General features: G+C 40.2%; 1 protein-coding gene across 5 annotated transcripts in view; it reads right to left on the reverse strand.

Annotated features, from left to right (window-relative positions):
• Nucleotides 1–17025, reverse strand: part of LOC131144896 (carbonic anhydrase 2-like) — a 41910-nt gene that overhangs the window by 4742 nt on the left and 20143 nt on the right. For 2 of the 5 annotated variants that reach the window (XM_058093833.1, XM_058093834.1), the window contains exon 11: nt 12532–12752. The exons of 1 other annotated variant lie outside the window; for it this stretch is intronic. In XM_058093833.1, coding sequence (XP_057949816.1) covers nt 12666–12752 — 87 coding nt within the window. In that variant the 3' untranslated portion in view covers nt 12532–12665. Of the gene's footprint in view, nt 1–7934; nt 7986–12531; nt 12753–17025 lie in introns of those variants that run through there. 2 more of the 5 variants (XM_058093835.1, XM_058093836.1) reach the window with 2 other exon arrangements.

The raw sequence follows: 17025 nt of genomic DNA on the forward strand, positions 1-17025 counted from the left end.
TGAGGCTTTTGTGGTCTGTGAAGATCTCACACTATTCACCATACAAGTAGTGTCTCCAAATCTTTAGTGCATATACAACTGCCGCCAACTCTAGATAATGCGTGGGGTAATTCTTTTTGTATTCCTTGAGTTGCCGAGAAGCATAAGCAATTACCTCCCCTATTGCATCAGCACACATCTCAAATCCTTCAGCAATGCGTCGCTATAAATCACAAAACCACCGTCCCCAGATCAAATGGTTAAAACCGAAGTAGTGATCAGTCGGTGTTTCAACTCCTAGAAACTCTGCTCGCACTCGTCGGTCAAATCGAGTCTCATATCCTTCCTCGTCAATCGTGTTAAAGGGCCAGATAATCTAGAGAATCCTTCTACAAACCGTTGGTAGTACCTAGCCAATTCACTACTTCTATCTTACCTGAATCGACTGAGATACCACCTATTGACACGACATGGCCAAGAAATGCAACCTGTTTCAACTAGAACTCACATTTCTTTTCCCATAGTACCTGTAGTTCCAACTTCAGATGGTTTTCATGCTCTTTTGGACTCCTAGAGTATACTAGAATATCGTCAATAAATACCACTATGAACTGGTCTAGATATTCATGGAAAATCCTATTCATTTGGTCCATAAATACCGCCGAAGCGTTAGTGTAACGACCTGCTTAATTACCATATATTGTTTATTTTTTTTTATACTATTACATTCTACATGCTCTGATACCATGCCGGGGGGGGAGGGGGGTAAACCCAATCATTAACCTAAGCAGCAAAAAGCATAAATCACATAGACATAACCATATGAAAATATATAAACAATACAAAACTAATACCAAACAATACTAGAGTACTACATCTTTCCTAAAATATAAACATATCACTGTGTCCCCAAAAATACCCTAAACCATGTTGGGATTTACAAAAACACTCCCATAACATACTCACTCTCTAACAGGGCACCACTGAAGCCCCTCTATCTGCGAGCCTGATCTGCTCGCCTACCTGGATCACTTGAAAAATATTTCAACACTGGGATGAGCCAACGCCCAGTAAGACGAAATATACAATTACTAGTATGTGGAAAATGAGCTACTATACTATGAAAATTTGTTTTCATATAATCATGAATAATTGGATACAAAAGTACAGTACAAGTAATAAAATACACCACCCCTTTCCATGTTGCTTAACATAATAATATTATAGGTTATAATTCAAAGTACTTCTAGTGTACATAAGTATGGTTCCTATTTATGTAAATCCGTACGTACGTAATAGAAATTGAAACTGTTCCCTGTGGATATCTGTGTGTCATGACTTACCCCCTCATGACAGGGTTGTGTGGCCCGTAGGCTGGATTTACCTTGACTGACCAACCGGGAGTAAATCACTATACTCCATCGGTCGATCTGGCCACCTCAACCCATATCTGGATGGGGAGCCTAACCTCTTCAAGGGCCTAGGTAATCGACCTTACCACGTATTATCTAAATAAGTGGTTGCACTCATAAAGTAACATAATATCTGTAGCAACGGTACCATACTCTGTAGTTGCATAGTCCATTAGGGTATGATACCATATATTGTATTTCTATATACAACTATCTGATTTACCATGATTCTGAAATAATTGTACTAACCATGATGCTGCATAAATTGTACTATAAATCTGAGAACTGTATAATCATAACACTGCAACTGCATAATCATAATACTGATATTCGTATAATCATGGTACTGAGATTCATAAAATCATGGTACTGAAATATCATAAAATCAAGATGCTAAAATATCGTAAAACATATCGTCGTACTATATTCTTATTCATAAGCCACACAATACTTTAATACATAATTTTCATAATTTAATAAACTGTATAACATTTTAAAAAATACCTAGCATAGCATATTTCCCTTACCTGACTACTGGAAAGCCCCTATGGTATACTAGACTAACACCCGCAGGGCCTCCTACAAAACACCCTGAAAACAATATTTTTCAGAACAAAATATCAGTATTTTTCCACTTATATCATTCCTATAACTGCCAAGAAGCCAAAAATAGGCTAAAAGGCCTTACCCTAAATTTGGGATGAAATCCCACTCAATCCCACCGACAATCCGCTCCAGCAGACTTGCAGAGAACTCCACCAACGTCGTGGTAGCCTCAAATCGTTGATCCGGCGACTAACGGAGCCAGATTTGAAGAGAGACGTAGGAGAGAGAGAGAGGAGAGAGAAAGGAGTGCGAAGAGTGAATAAAAATCGGATTTTTAGCTATTTATAGGGCCAGATTCATCGACGAGACACGTCACCTCGTCGACGAGTCCTTCATTAAATTTGTCGACGAGACACTGTATTCGTCGACGAAATTCAGAGCAGCCCATTCCTCGCTTGGTATTTTCTTGTCGACGAAACCCTATATTCGTCGACGAAGCTTGGCAATTTCTTGAATTATTATATTATCCCAAAATACGATGTCGTCGACGAAGTCTACTGCCACCTTCTGTTACTGTTTCCATTTTCTCTCCCTCTTTATTATTTAAATGTTATTATTCTTCGGGTCACTACATTCTCCCCTCCTTATAAAATTTCGTCCTCTAAATTTACTATCTGTGTCTCTATCTATACTTCCATCATTCAGTAAAGAAAAGGGTCTATTTATTTTATTACCTGCCCTCACTTATGGCGGATGAATACCATGGTTACATGGGTAGTTCTGGGAGATTACAACCATAAAAGAAAATTTCTCCCAAAACCAAAATACTACCTAACCTATACTGTACATTACAATTACACTAAACTCAACAAAATAAAATTACTATCTTAGCATATACTTCAATACTATGATTCATCAAATAAATAGGGATATTTCCGTCTGATTTCATTTTCAAGCTCCCATGAGACTTTTTCAATCGCATGATTCCTCCAAAGAACTTTCACTAGTGGTATCCTTTTACTGCGCAATTCTTGTTCTTTCCTATCTAAGATATGTACTGGAGTTTTTTCGTATGCTAAAGCCTCACTGACTTCCAATTCCGCATGACTAATGATATGGGAAGGATCTGGGACGTATTTCCTTAACATAGAAACATGACATACGTCATGAACTCAAAATAGAGATGGCGGTAAAGCCAGCCGATAGGCTACTAACCCAATCTTTTCAAGTATCTCAAAAGGGCCAATAAACCTAGGGCTCAACTTGCCCTTCTTCCCAAATCTCAAGATCCCCTTCAGTGGAGTTATTCTCAGAAATACATGATCACCTACTCCGAATTCCAGTTCCCGGCGGCGAGTATCTGCATAACTTTTCTGCCGACTCTGCGCTGCACTGATCCTATCACGAATAAGTCCAACTTTATCACATGCTTGCTGAATTATCTCTGGACCCAAAACCCGCCTTTCACCTACTTCATCACAGAAAAGAGGAGATCTACATCTCCTACCATATAATGCCTCATAGGGTGTCATGCCGATGCTAGCCTGATAACTGTTATTATAAGCAAATTCAACTAGCGGCAAAAACTGAATCCAGCTACCTCCAAAGTCTAGCACATAGGCACGAAACATATCTTCTAATACCTTAAAGGTTCTCTCAGTCTGACCATTGGTCTGAGGGTGAAAAGCTGTGCTAAATGCTAGCTGAGTCCCTAGTGCCTCCTGTAAACTCCTCAAGAACCATGATGTAAAACGTGGATCACGATTCGAGACTATGGTTACCGGCACTCCATGGGATCGAACAATCTCCTATATGTAAATCTCTGCTAACCTGTTCATAGGGTAACTGATCTTAATAGGCAGAAAATGCATTGTCTTCGTCAATCTATCAACTATCACCCAGATGGCATTCTGACCATGCAATGCTGGTGGAAGCCCAGTAAAAAAATCCATGGATATATGGTCCCACTTCCACTCGGGAATGAAAAGTGGCTGCAACTGACCAACTGACCTCTAGTGCTTAGCTTTAACCTACTGGAACGTCAAACACTGCCGTACAAATCTGCTATCTCCCTCTTCATACCACTCCACCAGAAATAATCTCGCAGATCCCTATACATTTTCATATTGCCAGGATGAACTGTGTATAGAGACCTGTGTGCCTCCTCTAAAATCATCCTCCTAATGCTATCATCTGCAGGCACACACAATTTGGTGCAAAATCTCAGAGTCTCATCATCAGAAATACTGAACTCCTCCCCCTAACCATCCTGTTCTCTAGCTATCACCTCCACTAACTCTGGATCATCTCTCTAAGCAGCTTTAATCTTCTCATATAATGTGGGCTGTACAACTAAACTGGGCATAAGTGCCTGAGGATCATACTTCACTAATTCCACACCAAGTCTCTCTAAGTCCATCTGAATCGGATGCTGAACTATCGCTACTAACTGTGTTGTGTCTCCTGATTTACAGCTTAGAGCATCAGCCACCACATTTACTTTACTTGGGTGGTAACTGATGGTGTAGTCGTAATCCTTAATGCGTTCCAACTACCTCCTCTGTCGCATGTTCAGCTCTTTCCGTGTAAAGATGTATTTTAGGCTTTTATGATTAGAAAATATCTCACACCTCTCACCATAAAGGTAATGCCTCCAATTCTTCAGTGCATGTACCACCGCAGCCAATTCTAGATCGTGAGTAAGGTAGTTCTTTTCATATTATTTCAGTTGTCTGGACGCATACGCCACCACCCTACGATGCTGCATCAGCACACAACTGAGCCTTTCAAGGACGCGTCACTGTAGATAACATAATCATCGCCTCCCGATGGAATCGTTAGAACTGGTGTAGTGACGAGCCGCTGCTTTAATTCCTGGAAGCTCTGCTCGCATTCTTCATCCCACACAAATTTGGCATTTTTCCTAGTCAATCGCGTGAGAGGACTTGACAAGGCTGAAAACCCCTAAACAAAATGACGGTAATAACCTGCCAGTCCTAAGAAGCTCCTGACTTCTAGCACATTTCTCGGCCTAAACCAATTTACCACCGCGTCAATCTTGTTGGGATCCACTGTTATACTGTCTCCTGAGATCACATGGCCAAGAAATGTCACCTTCTCAAGCCAGAATTCACACTTGCTAAACTTAGCATAAAGCTTCTCCTCCCTAAGAGTCTGCAACACCAGCCTCAAATGCACCTCATGCTCCTCAAAACTTCTCGAGTACACCAGTATATCATTAATGAAAAATACTACAAACTGATCTAGATACTGGTGAAAAATTCTTTTCATCAAGTCCATGAACATGGTCAGGGCATTCGTCAAACCAAAAGGTATAACAAGAAATTCATAGTTCTCGTACCTGGTCCTGAAGGCTGTCTTCGTGACGTCCTTTGCTTTCACTCTCACATGATGATACCCAAATCTGAGGTCAATCTTGGAATATACCCGTGTACCTTGGAGCTGATCAAACAAATCGTCTATACAGGGTAGAGGATATTTATTCTTAATAGTAACCTTGTTTATCTCCCTGTAATCAATGCACATCCTCATGGACCCGTCTTTCTTCTTTACGAACAACACTGGAGCTCCCTATGGCGATACACTGGGTCGTATAAACCCCTTATTCAACAAATCTTGCAACTGCACCTTTAATTCTCCCAATTCAACTGGAGTCATACGATACGGGACCCTAGAGATTGGCACAGTCCCTAGAGGTAAATTTATAGGAAAATCTACCTCACGCATATGAGGCAACCCTGGTAGCTCCTTTAAAAAAACATCTAGAAATTCTCGTACTACTGGAGTGCTGTCAATCTTCAATTCGTTTTCAGATACTTCTTTCACATATGCTATAAACCCCTGACCTCCATCCAGGAGTAATCTGCCTGCCTGTACGGCAGATAGTAGCTATGTTGGAGCATGTACCCGTGAGCCAACGAATCTGAATTCCTGCTCTCCAAGAGATCTGAAAATTACTTCTTTCTGGAAACAATCAATGCTGGCATGATTGGCAGCCAACCAGTCCATGCCCAGTATTATGTTGAACCCACACATCTCAAACACAATAAGATCTGCTGATAGCACCTTCCCCTGAATTTCTATCGAATAACCTCTAAGTATCCTCCGACATCTGATCATTGATCCCGATGGCGTAGCTATCAACAGTGCTATATCTAATGATTGGGTCTCATTCTCAGATAATTTAACATAAGATGCGGAAATGAAAGAATGAGTAGCACCCGAGTCAAAAAGAACAATAACTGGATGTTATAAAACAGTAAATGTACCTGTCACCACATCCGTAGCAGCCTCTGCATCACCTGGTGTCAGGGCATAAACTCACGCTAGAGCTACATTTCTCTGCTGGCCACCCCGAGGTGCCTGATATCGTCCCTGAGCAGCCTGATGTCCTCCCTGATAGGGCCTAGGAGCTGGGACCTGGTCCTGCTGGCCTAGGCACTCACGGATCACGTGACTGGGTCTCCCACAACGATAACATACACCCTTGCCTACCCGGCACTCTCCCAAATGATGTCTCTTGCATGTCTGACACACCGGGTATGCTAGTGCACCCTGGTTCCCACGAGGTCCTGCTATTTGCCTCTGGTCTCCCTTATCGCAACCACCTCTCCATTGACCCCTACTGGAGCCAGCCTGAAAACCCTGAGGCGCAGGCCTCTTCCTTTGACTCTGAGCTGCTACACCCATCTGAATGCCACTCTCAATAATCGCAGCTCTGTCTACAACCTCTGTGAATGTCTGAGCCTTGAAACCAATCACCTGCTTAAACAAGTTCTACCTCAATCCCTCTTCAAACTTCCTTGCCTTCTTCTCTTCATCAGGTGCTAGATGTGGAGTAAAACGCGACAACTCGACAAACCGAGCCACGTACTGAGATACAGTCATCGGCCCCGGTACCAAATGCAGAAACTCTACCGCTTTCGCACTCTAAATGATAGAAGGAAAATACTGCTCAAAGAATAGATCCTTGAATCGGTCCCGCGTCACTGGAACTAGAACTGGAATCGGCCTCTGCTCCTCTATCAGACGCGCTGCTCTCCATCAGTGCTTTACCTCCCCAGTCAACTTAAATGTGGCAAATGCTACCTTCTGCTCGTCCGTACATGTAAGCACTTCCAATGTCTCTTCAATATCCTGGACCCAATTCTCAGCTACAATCGGGTTATCACCTCCGGCAAAAGATGGGGGCTTCATACGCGTAAACTACTTAATCGAACAACAACGCTCCCCAGAGCTCCTGGCCATCTCAACCATCACCTGCTGAGCGACACTACACAGTACAACATCTGTATCTCCTCCACCTATGCTGGAAGGTCCTGGCTTGTCCTCCCCAGCATTCGTGCCACTACTTCCTGAGTCCATCCTGAAAACAAGAAACACACTTAAGCACTTTTTCTCCTATACGGACCTATCCTATACCATCTCAAAATTAATTACCTTCCCTGACCTAAACCATTATCCAGTTTTGTCACCTAGACACACGACCCGACAATAGTTTACTACGGTTTTCCTAAAATCATCACCCCAGGAAAAACACAGAAACCACTACGGAAATCTTGTACCCAGGCACAGAACAAACCCCAAGTCCTTTTCCTATACTCTGGTATTGCTTCTATTGCACTCTATATCTACAGAACTTAGCAAACCTAGGCTCTGATACCAAACTATAACGAAATGCTTAATTACCATATATTGTTTATTTATTTATTTTTTATACTATTACATTCTACAAGCTCTGATACCATGTCGGGGGGGGGGGTAAACCCAATTATTAACCTAAGCAGCAATAAGCATAAATCACATAGACATAACCATATGAAAATATATACACAATACAAAACCAATACCAAACAATACCAGAGCACTACATGTTTCCTAAAATAAAAACATATCACTGTGTCCCCAAAAATACCCTCAACCATGTTGGGATTTACAAAAACACTCCCATAACATACTCACTCTTTAACAAGGCACCACTGAAGCCCCTCTATCTGCGAGCCAGATCTGCTCGCCTACCTAGATCACCTGAAAAATATTTCAACATTGGGATGAGCCAACACTCAGTAAGACGAAATATGTTATTATTAGTGTGTGGCAAATGAGCTACTATATCATGAAATCTATTCTCAAATAAACATGTATAACTGAATATATATAAACAAAGTATAAGTGATAAAATCCACCACCCTTATCCCTATTGCTTAACATGACAGTATTGGAGTTTATTATTCAAAATTCTTCTAGTATAAATAAGTATGTTCTCTATTTATGTAAATCTATACATACGTAATAATAACTGAAATTGTTCCCTGTGGCTATCTGTGTGTCATGACTTACCCCCTCATGACAGGGTTGTGTGGCCCATAGGCTGGATTTACCTTGGTTGGCCAACTAGGAATAAATCACTATACTCCATCAGTCGATCTGCCCACCTCAACCCATATCTGGATGGGGAGCCTAACCTCTTCAAAGGCCTAGGTGATCGACCTTACCACATATTATTTAAATAGGTGGTTGCACTCATAAAGTAACATAATATCTGTAGCAACGGTACCGTACTCTGTAGCTACAAGTCTAACAGGATCTGATACTATATAATGTATTTCTATATACAACTATTTGAATTACCATGATTCTGAAATAATCGTAATAACCATGGTGCTGCATAAACTGTATTGTAAATCTGATAACTGTATAATCATAACACTGCAACTGCATAATCATAATACTGATATTCGTATAATCATGGTACTAAGATTCTTAAATCATGGTACTGAAATATTGTAAAATGAAGATGCTGAAATATCGTAAAACATATCTTCATACTATATTCTTATTCACAAGCCACACGATACTTTAATACATAATTTTCGTAATTTAATAAACTGTATAACATTTTAAAAAATACCTAACATAACATATTTCCCTTACCTGACTACTGGAAAGCCCCTATGGTATATTAGACTAACACCCGCAGGGCCTCCTATAAAATACTCTAAAAATAATATTTTCCAGAACAAAATATTAGTATTTTTCTGCCTATATCATTTCCTATAATTGTTAGGAAGCCAAAAATAGGCTAAAAGGCCTTACCCTGAATTTGGGATGAAATCCCACTTAATCCCACCGATGATCCACTCCAGCAGACTTGTAGAGAATTCCGCTAGGAGCGTCGTGGTAGCCTCATATCGTCTATCTGGCGACTAATGAGGTTAGAATCAAAGAGAGAAGAGAGAGAGAGAGAGGAGCGTGGAGAGTGAATAAAAATCAAATTTTTAGCTATTTATAGGGTCAGATTCGTCGACGAGACACGTCACCTCATCGACGAGTCCTTCATTAAATTCATCGACGAGACCCTGTATTCGTTGAAGAAATTTAGAGTGGCCCATTCCTCGCTCGGTATTTTCTCATCGACGAAACCCTGTATTCGTCGACAAAATCCTAAAGGCCTTCGTTGACGAAACCCTGTATTCGTCGACGAAGTTTGGCAATTTCTTGAATTATTATATTATCTCGAAATACGATGTCGTCGACGAAGTCTACTACCACCGTCTGTTACTCTTTCCATTTTCTCTCCCTCTTTATTATTTAAATGCTATTATTCTTCGGGTCACTACAGTTAGTCAACCTGAATGGCATGACCAGGAACTCGTAGTGACCATATCTGGTTCGGAAAGCAGCCTTCGCAACATCCTTAGTCCTAACTTTCACCTGATGATACCCTGACCGTAAATCGATCTTCGAAAAGACCTGCGTTCCCTGCAGCTGGTTAAACAGATCATCTATACGAGGCAACGAGTATCGGTTCTTCACTATTGCCTTGGTTATCTCACAGTAATCAATGCATATTCTCATTGACTCGTCCTTTTTCTTCACGAACAATACTGGAGCTCTCCAAGGTGAAACACTAGGTCTGATAAAGCCCTTATCCAGTAGTTCCTACAACTGCTCCTTTAACTCTCTAAGTTCAGCTAGAGCCATCCGGTATGGAGCTTTAGAAATTGCTGCCTTGCTTGGCAGCAATTCAATAGCGAACTCCACCTCACGATCAGGAGGTAAACCGGATAAGTCTTCTAGGAATACATCCAAAATTTTGTTAACCACTCAGATATCTTCAAGTTTCTGATCATCCCGTGGTGGTTCATTCACATAAGCTAGGTACCCCTAACAACCGTTCAAGAGTAACCTTCTCGCTTGCATAGTTAACAGAATCTGTGGCGTCAAAGGCACACACCATCCTATGAACTGATATTCTGTTTCCTCGGGAGGTTTGAACACGACCACTTTCCTACAATAGTCAAACACTACAAAACTAGAAGATAACCAATCCATTCCTAGTGTAATATCAAACTCGTACACGTCGTATACTACCAGATTCACCGGTAGCAACCTTCCTTGAATTACCACTGGGCAGTTCTCTAACATCTTCCTACAGATCAACACACTCCCAGATAGTGTAACCACAAACAACCCCTTATCCATCACTTGGGTTCCAGCCCCACACAGTTTCACAAAATTTGAAGATATAAAGGAGTGGGTTGCTCCTGAATCAAATAAGACAACAGCTCTATTTGAAAGCAATAACATGGTACCTGTCACCACGTTGCCAGCATGCTCTGCATCGGCTGGAGTAAGCGAGTACACCCTCGCCCGAGCTATGTTTCCCAGAGGCAATTAGTTTTGTCCCCGATTCTGACTCGGTGTAGATGTACCAGTCATCTGCGTACGATAGTTTTGGGCTTTGTGGCTTGATTTACCACAGTTGTAACAGTTACCCCTAAACAACTAGTATTCACCATCATGCCATTTGTGCACCTGATACAACGCTCGTGAGATCTGTTCTCCTGTGGACCCACGGTTCCGTGCCCTGGAGATTACCCAAACCATAGTTCCTTTTCTTCCACCATCCCTGATGGGAAACAGTTTGCGAACCAAAAGGCACCGACCTCTTCTTCTGATCCTGTGCCACCTCATCCTCCCAAAGAACAGCCTCAACTACGACGACTTTCTCCACTAGAACAAAAAAATTCCGGACCTGCATCATTCCCACCAGCCTACGGATGTCCTTCCTCAGGCTCTTTTCGAACCTCCGAGTCTTCTCATACTTGTTTGAGATCGTACACAGCGCAAAGCGAAACAACTTGATGTATCTAGTTGCGTAACTCTACACTATTAGGGTCCCCTGAGTCAGAATCGAGAACTAGTTTGCCTTTGGGTCACAGACGGAAACCCGAAAGTATCTCTCAAAGAATACCTCCTTAAAGCAGCCCGACATGATCCCTGATGAATCAGCTCTCTGCTCCTCAAGCAGACTCACCGCCATCCACCACCTCTTAGCTTCTCCTGCCAGCCGAAACGTAGCATAGAGAACTTTCTGCTCGTCGGTGCATTGCAGAACTTTCAGTATACTCATGGTACTGAAATTTGTATAATCATGGTACTGAAAACTGTATAATCATGGTATTCTGTAATTACTATAAAACATATCTACTGGCTGTATATTCTGTAAAACATACTCTGAAAATATTGTAAAACATGTTCCTGTACTATATTTATATTCTCAAGCCACTCAGTAATTTAATACATAATATTCATAATTAATAAACTGTATAAAGTCCTGCTGTGAATAATAATCTGGTAAAAATATACATTTTATACTGAAAAGCATTTTAGAACTACTTAACATAGCATATTTCTCTTACCTGATTTCTACTAAAAATCCCCCTACTGAGACGGGTCCTACACCCGTAGGATTCTCCACTCAACACCTTGAAAACTATATGTCCTAGAATAAAATGTCACTATTTCTACGTCTACGGCATTTCCTACAACTACTGGAAAGTCAAATTCTAAATAAAAGACCTTACCCTGGATTTGAGATGAATTCCGACTTCGTTCCATCGACGATCCACTCCGGCAGACTTGCAGAAAACTTCGTCAGGAGCGTCGTGGTGGCCTCATATTGTCGATCCGGCAACTAAAGGGGCTAAAATAGAAGAGAGAAGGAGGAGGAGCCGTAGAGGAGAGAGAGAAAGGGTTTCAACTGAAATTTCTGCGTAAAAATCTGAGTTAAACACTATTTATACTGTGGCCTTTGTCGACGAGCCACGTCATCTCGTTGACAAGTCCTTAAGTAATTTCATTGACGAGGAATCGTCGACGAACCTTACTTCCTCTTCGACGAATTTCATACGGCCTAAATTGTAGTGACCCGAAGAATAATAGCATTTTAATAATAAAGAGAGAGAGAAAATAGAAACAGAAACAGAAGGAGGCCGTAGACTTCCTATACAGACCTATCCTGTACCAACTCACAATTAACTACCTTCCTTGATTTTAACTCAATATCCAGTCCTGTACCCAGATACAGAACAATCCCCAAATCCTTTTCCTATACCCTGGTATTGCTTCTGCTGCATTCTAAAGTTTAAAGAACCTAGCAAACCTAGGCTCTAATACCAAACTGTAACAACCTGCCTAATTAACTGATTTTTTTTTTTATACAATAATATTTTACATGCTCTAGTACCATGCTGGGGGTAAACCCAAACATTAACCTAAGCATCAAGAAGCATAAATTACATAGACATTATCATTAGAACATATATATACAATACCACATAATACCAGAGTACTACATGTTTCCCAAAATATGTACATATACTTGTTCCCCAAAATACCCTCTACTAGCTAGGGTTTACAAAATTATTCCCAAAATATACTCACTCTCTGACAGGGCACTACTGAAGCCCCTCTATCTGGGAGCTTGATCTGCTCGCCTACCTGGATCACCTAAAAAATATTTCAATACTGGGATGAGCCAACACTCAGTAAGACGAAATATGTTATTACTAGTGTGTGGCAAATGAGCTACTATATCATGAAATCTATTCTCAAATAAACATGTATAACTGAATATATAAACAAAGTATAAGTGATAAAATCCACCACCCCTATCCCTATTGCTTAACATGACAGTATTGGAGTTTATTATTCAAAATTCTTCTAGTATAAATAAGTATGTTCCCTGTTTCTGTAAATCTATATATACGTAATAATAACTGATTGTTCCCTATGGCTATCTGTGTGTCATGACTTACCCCCTCATGACAGGGTTGTGTGGCCCATAGGCTGGATTTACCTTGGCTGACCAATTAGGAATAAATCACTATACTCCATCGGTCGATCTGCCCACCTCAACCCATATCTGGATGGGGAGCCTAACCTCTTCAAAGGCCTAGGTGATTGACCTTACCACGTATTATCTAAATAGGTGGTTGCACTTATAAAGTAGCATAATGTCTGTAGCAACGATACCGTGCTCTGTAGCTGCAAGTCCAATAGGGTCTGATACTATATAATGTATTTCTATATACAACTATTTGAATTACCATGATTCTGAAATAATCGTAATAACCATGATGTTGCATAACTATACTGTAATTCATATGTCATAATATTGAGAATTGTATAATCATAACACTAAAGCTACATAATCATGATACTGAAACTGCATAATCATAATACTGATATTCGTGTAATCATGGCAATAAGATTCATAAAATCATGGTACTGAAATATCGTAAAATCAGAATACTGAAATATTGTAAAACATACATTTGTACTATATTCATATTCAAAAGCCACACGATACTGTAATACATAATTTTCATCATTTAATAATCTGCATAATATTTTAAAAATACCTAACATAGCATATTTCCCTTACCTGACTATTGGAAAGCCCCTATGGGATACTAGCCTAACACTCGCAAGGCCTCCTACAAAACACCCTGAAAACAATATTTACTAGAACAGAATATCAGTATTTTTATGCCTATATTATTTCCTATAACTGCCATAAGGCCAAAAAGGTACTAAAAGGCCTTACCCTGAATTTGGAATGAAATCCAACTTCGTTTTCCCTACGATCAGCTCCGGCAGACTTGTAGATAACTTCGCCGGAAGCGTCGTGGTAGCCTCAAATCTTCGATCCGGCAATTGGCGGGGCCAAAATCAAAGAGAGAAGGGAGAGAGCGACGTAGGGCGAGAGAGGAGAGAGAGAGAGGGGCGTGAAAATGTGATAAAAATCAGATTTTTAGCTATTTATAGGGCCAGATTCGTCAACGAGACACGTCACTTCGTTGACGAATCTTTCAGTAAGTTCGTCGACGAAACCCTGTATTCGTCGACAAAATTCAGAGCAGCCTGAACCGTCTCTCGGTATTTTCTCGTCGACGAAGCCTTGTATTCGTCGACGAAATCCTTTAGACCTACGAAACCCTGTGTTCGTCGACAAAGCTTGGCAATTTCCTTGAAATTATTTTATTTTCCAAAATGCAATGTCGTCGACGAACGTAGAGTCTACGACCTCCTTCTATTTCTGTATCTATTTTCTCTCCCTCTTTATTATTAAAATGCTATTATTCTTCGGGTCACTATATTATATAAATAAAATGACTTTTTTCCCGGTACCCAATGTGGGTCGAGTCATATGAGTGGTAAAAAGGTTGTTGACGTGGCCGATTTGTGAATATTGTTCATGATGAGTGAATATTTATTATTGTTTATAAAAAAAAATTTGTACAAAAATCAGGGCGTCACAGTTATTCTTACATTTAGCTATTATATGTTATTGACACTATGTTTATCAAGGATGGAAAAGAAAAATTTCAAAACTAGACTTAATCTCAAAATCAAACACAAAAGATCAAGTAATCATTTTTCGTTTGGTTTTGACTTGAAGAATAACTTATGAAAAACCTAAACTAAGAATGGTTCAGGTATGATTCGGTTTTCGATACTCGAGTCATGACATTCACCCTATAAAGATATGCTCCCATGCACGTATTGAGTGAGCCAAGAATTCAATGGCAAAAGACGAATAGTCAAATTTGGTCAAATTTGGTATCTCACCTTTTCTATGCGGATGACATTCTTATTTTTGCCAATAGTAAGAGAAGTTTCATTCGAATGCTTATTAAGGCTTTGAAGAAATATGAGGATTTGTCTGGTCAATTGATAAATAAAGAAAAGTCAAGTATTTTTTTTTCAAAGAGAATTGATTATGCTCGGAAGAGATTTTGTTAAGGACGATAGGCTTTGCGGAAGGAGGTTTCCCTGCTACATACTTGGGTGTTCCTTTGGTATCGGGTCATCTTACGACCCGTATTTTAGAGCCCCTAGTTGATAAATTGAGGAAAAAGATAGAGGGTTGGAAATTTAAGCTTTTTTCTCAAGGGGGTCGCCTAATTTTAATTAAGCATGTATTGTCATCAATGACGGTTCATCAATTGGCGGTATTGGACATTCCAAATACTGTCTTCACAAAGATAAATTCTATGTTATCAATTTTTTTCTGGAGTGGAGTAAATGACAAAAGGAAGAGGAATTGGTGTTCCTGGTCTAATATATGTAAGCTTGTTGGTGAGGGTGGTTTGGGCATTAGGGATTTGAAGGAGGTAAAAAAATCATTGCATATGAAGTTTGTCTGGAGATTGTTAACTATGAATAATCTGTGGACTCAATTCTTTAGAGCCAAGTATTGGTATAAGAAACACCACTTGAGAGAAATGAAACTAGATAAAGGAACCAGATTTTGGAGATCGATTGCTCGTGTGATTCCTGAAGTTTTAGAGCATGTCCGTGTTCAAATTAAAGAAGGGTCGGCTTCTTTCTGGTTTGATTGATGGTTAGCCTCTGGTCCTCTTTGTGCTAAGGTTCAGGAAATCAGTAACCATAAGTTTCGAACACGAGATTGTTGGGATAGAGATGGGTGGAATGTTGATTTATTAGTGGATCTGTTGGATGAAGATTAGGCTGAGGAGGTAATGAACTCTGCTATTTCTTGCAAGGAGGGTCTAGATACAATAATTTGGGAACCTTCAACAGATGGGAAATTCACCACGACAAGTGCTTGGGAAATTATAAGGAAGCGTAAAGAGGAATTCTCAGTTGCAAAATGGATCTGGCATCCTATGTTGCCCAAAAGGGTGTCAATTTGTATGTGGAAGTCTTGGTTCGCTTGTCTTACGGTTGATACTCGTATTAAAGAAGTAAGTGTTCAGATGGCCTTTTGATGTGATTGTTGCTCAAATGCCAAGATTGAATCTCTAGACCATGTGTTTTGCACTGGATCTTTTGCCCAGGAGGTATGGAAACAAGCAGCAGTGGCGTTGGGTGTTAGTTGTATGGCAACGAGTACTTGGAAATGTAGAGTTAATGTCTGGTTTAGTTGTGCAAGACAGGCCTCATAGTTAGGCATTTTGGTAGGTCTTATACCTAGTCTCATCATTTGGAGACTTTGGACTCATCGATGTAGAGTCAGGATGGAATCAATTCATGATTCGGTGAGAATTGTGTGGCTTGATATTAAATATTGGTTGAGATCCATTTCAGACAAGTTAAATAAATGTGCACCTTCTTCTTGCACGGATATTGCAGTCCTTCGTGCTTTGGATATTCAAGTGAAAAATGTGGGGGTTTGTCTTCCTCGTGTAGTCAGATGGTGTAAACCTGGGATAGGTTGGGTTAAGTTGAATGTGAATGGGAGTTGTAGAGGTAACCCAGGTAATTGTGGTGGTGGAGGCGTAATAAGAGATGAAAAAAGTTTAGTTAAAGCAGCTTTTTCCTCATTATTAGGTTATGGAACAAATAACATGCCTGAATTGAAGACGATTATTTTATAGATTAATTATGTAAAGAACTCGGATTTGATCAAGTGGAGATTGCATGTGACTTTACTTTGTTGGTTCAGTGGATAAATTCTGGGAAGGGCTCGGTTTGGAAATTATGGGATTTGTGGGGAGAGCTTATGCTAGCATTGAGAGACAAACAGTTTAAAGTGGATCACATTTACAGGGAGGCGAATAAAAGTGCAGATTTCTTTGTCAAACAGGGTGAATCTGGTATTTCTCGATCATATAGTTGTCAGGATGATCTTCCATAACAAGTAAGGGGAATGATTCGATTGGATTTGTTGGGATTTCCTTCTTTGCGCTTGTAATGTTTTGTGTTTATCTTTCGGAGTTTTGTTTGTTTTCTACTTTATAGTTGTTTAGTTTTT

The sequence above is a fragment of the Malania oleifera genome, chromosome 12 (assembly GCF_029873635.1).
Source record: "Malania oleifera isolate guangnan ecotype guangnan chromosome 12, ASM2987363v1, whole genome shotgun sequence".
NCBI classification, from domain to species: Eukaryota; Viridiplantae; Streptophyta; class Magnoliopsida; order Santalales; family Ximeniaceae; genus Malania; species Malania oleifera.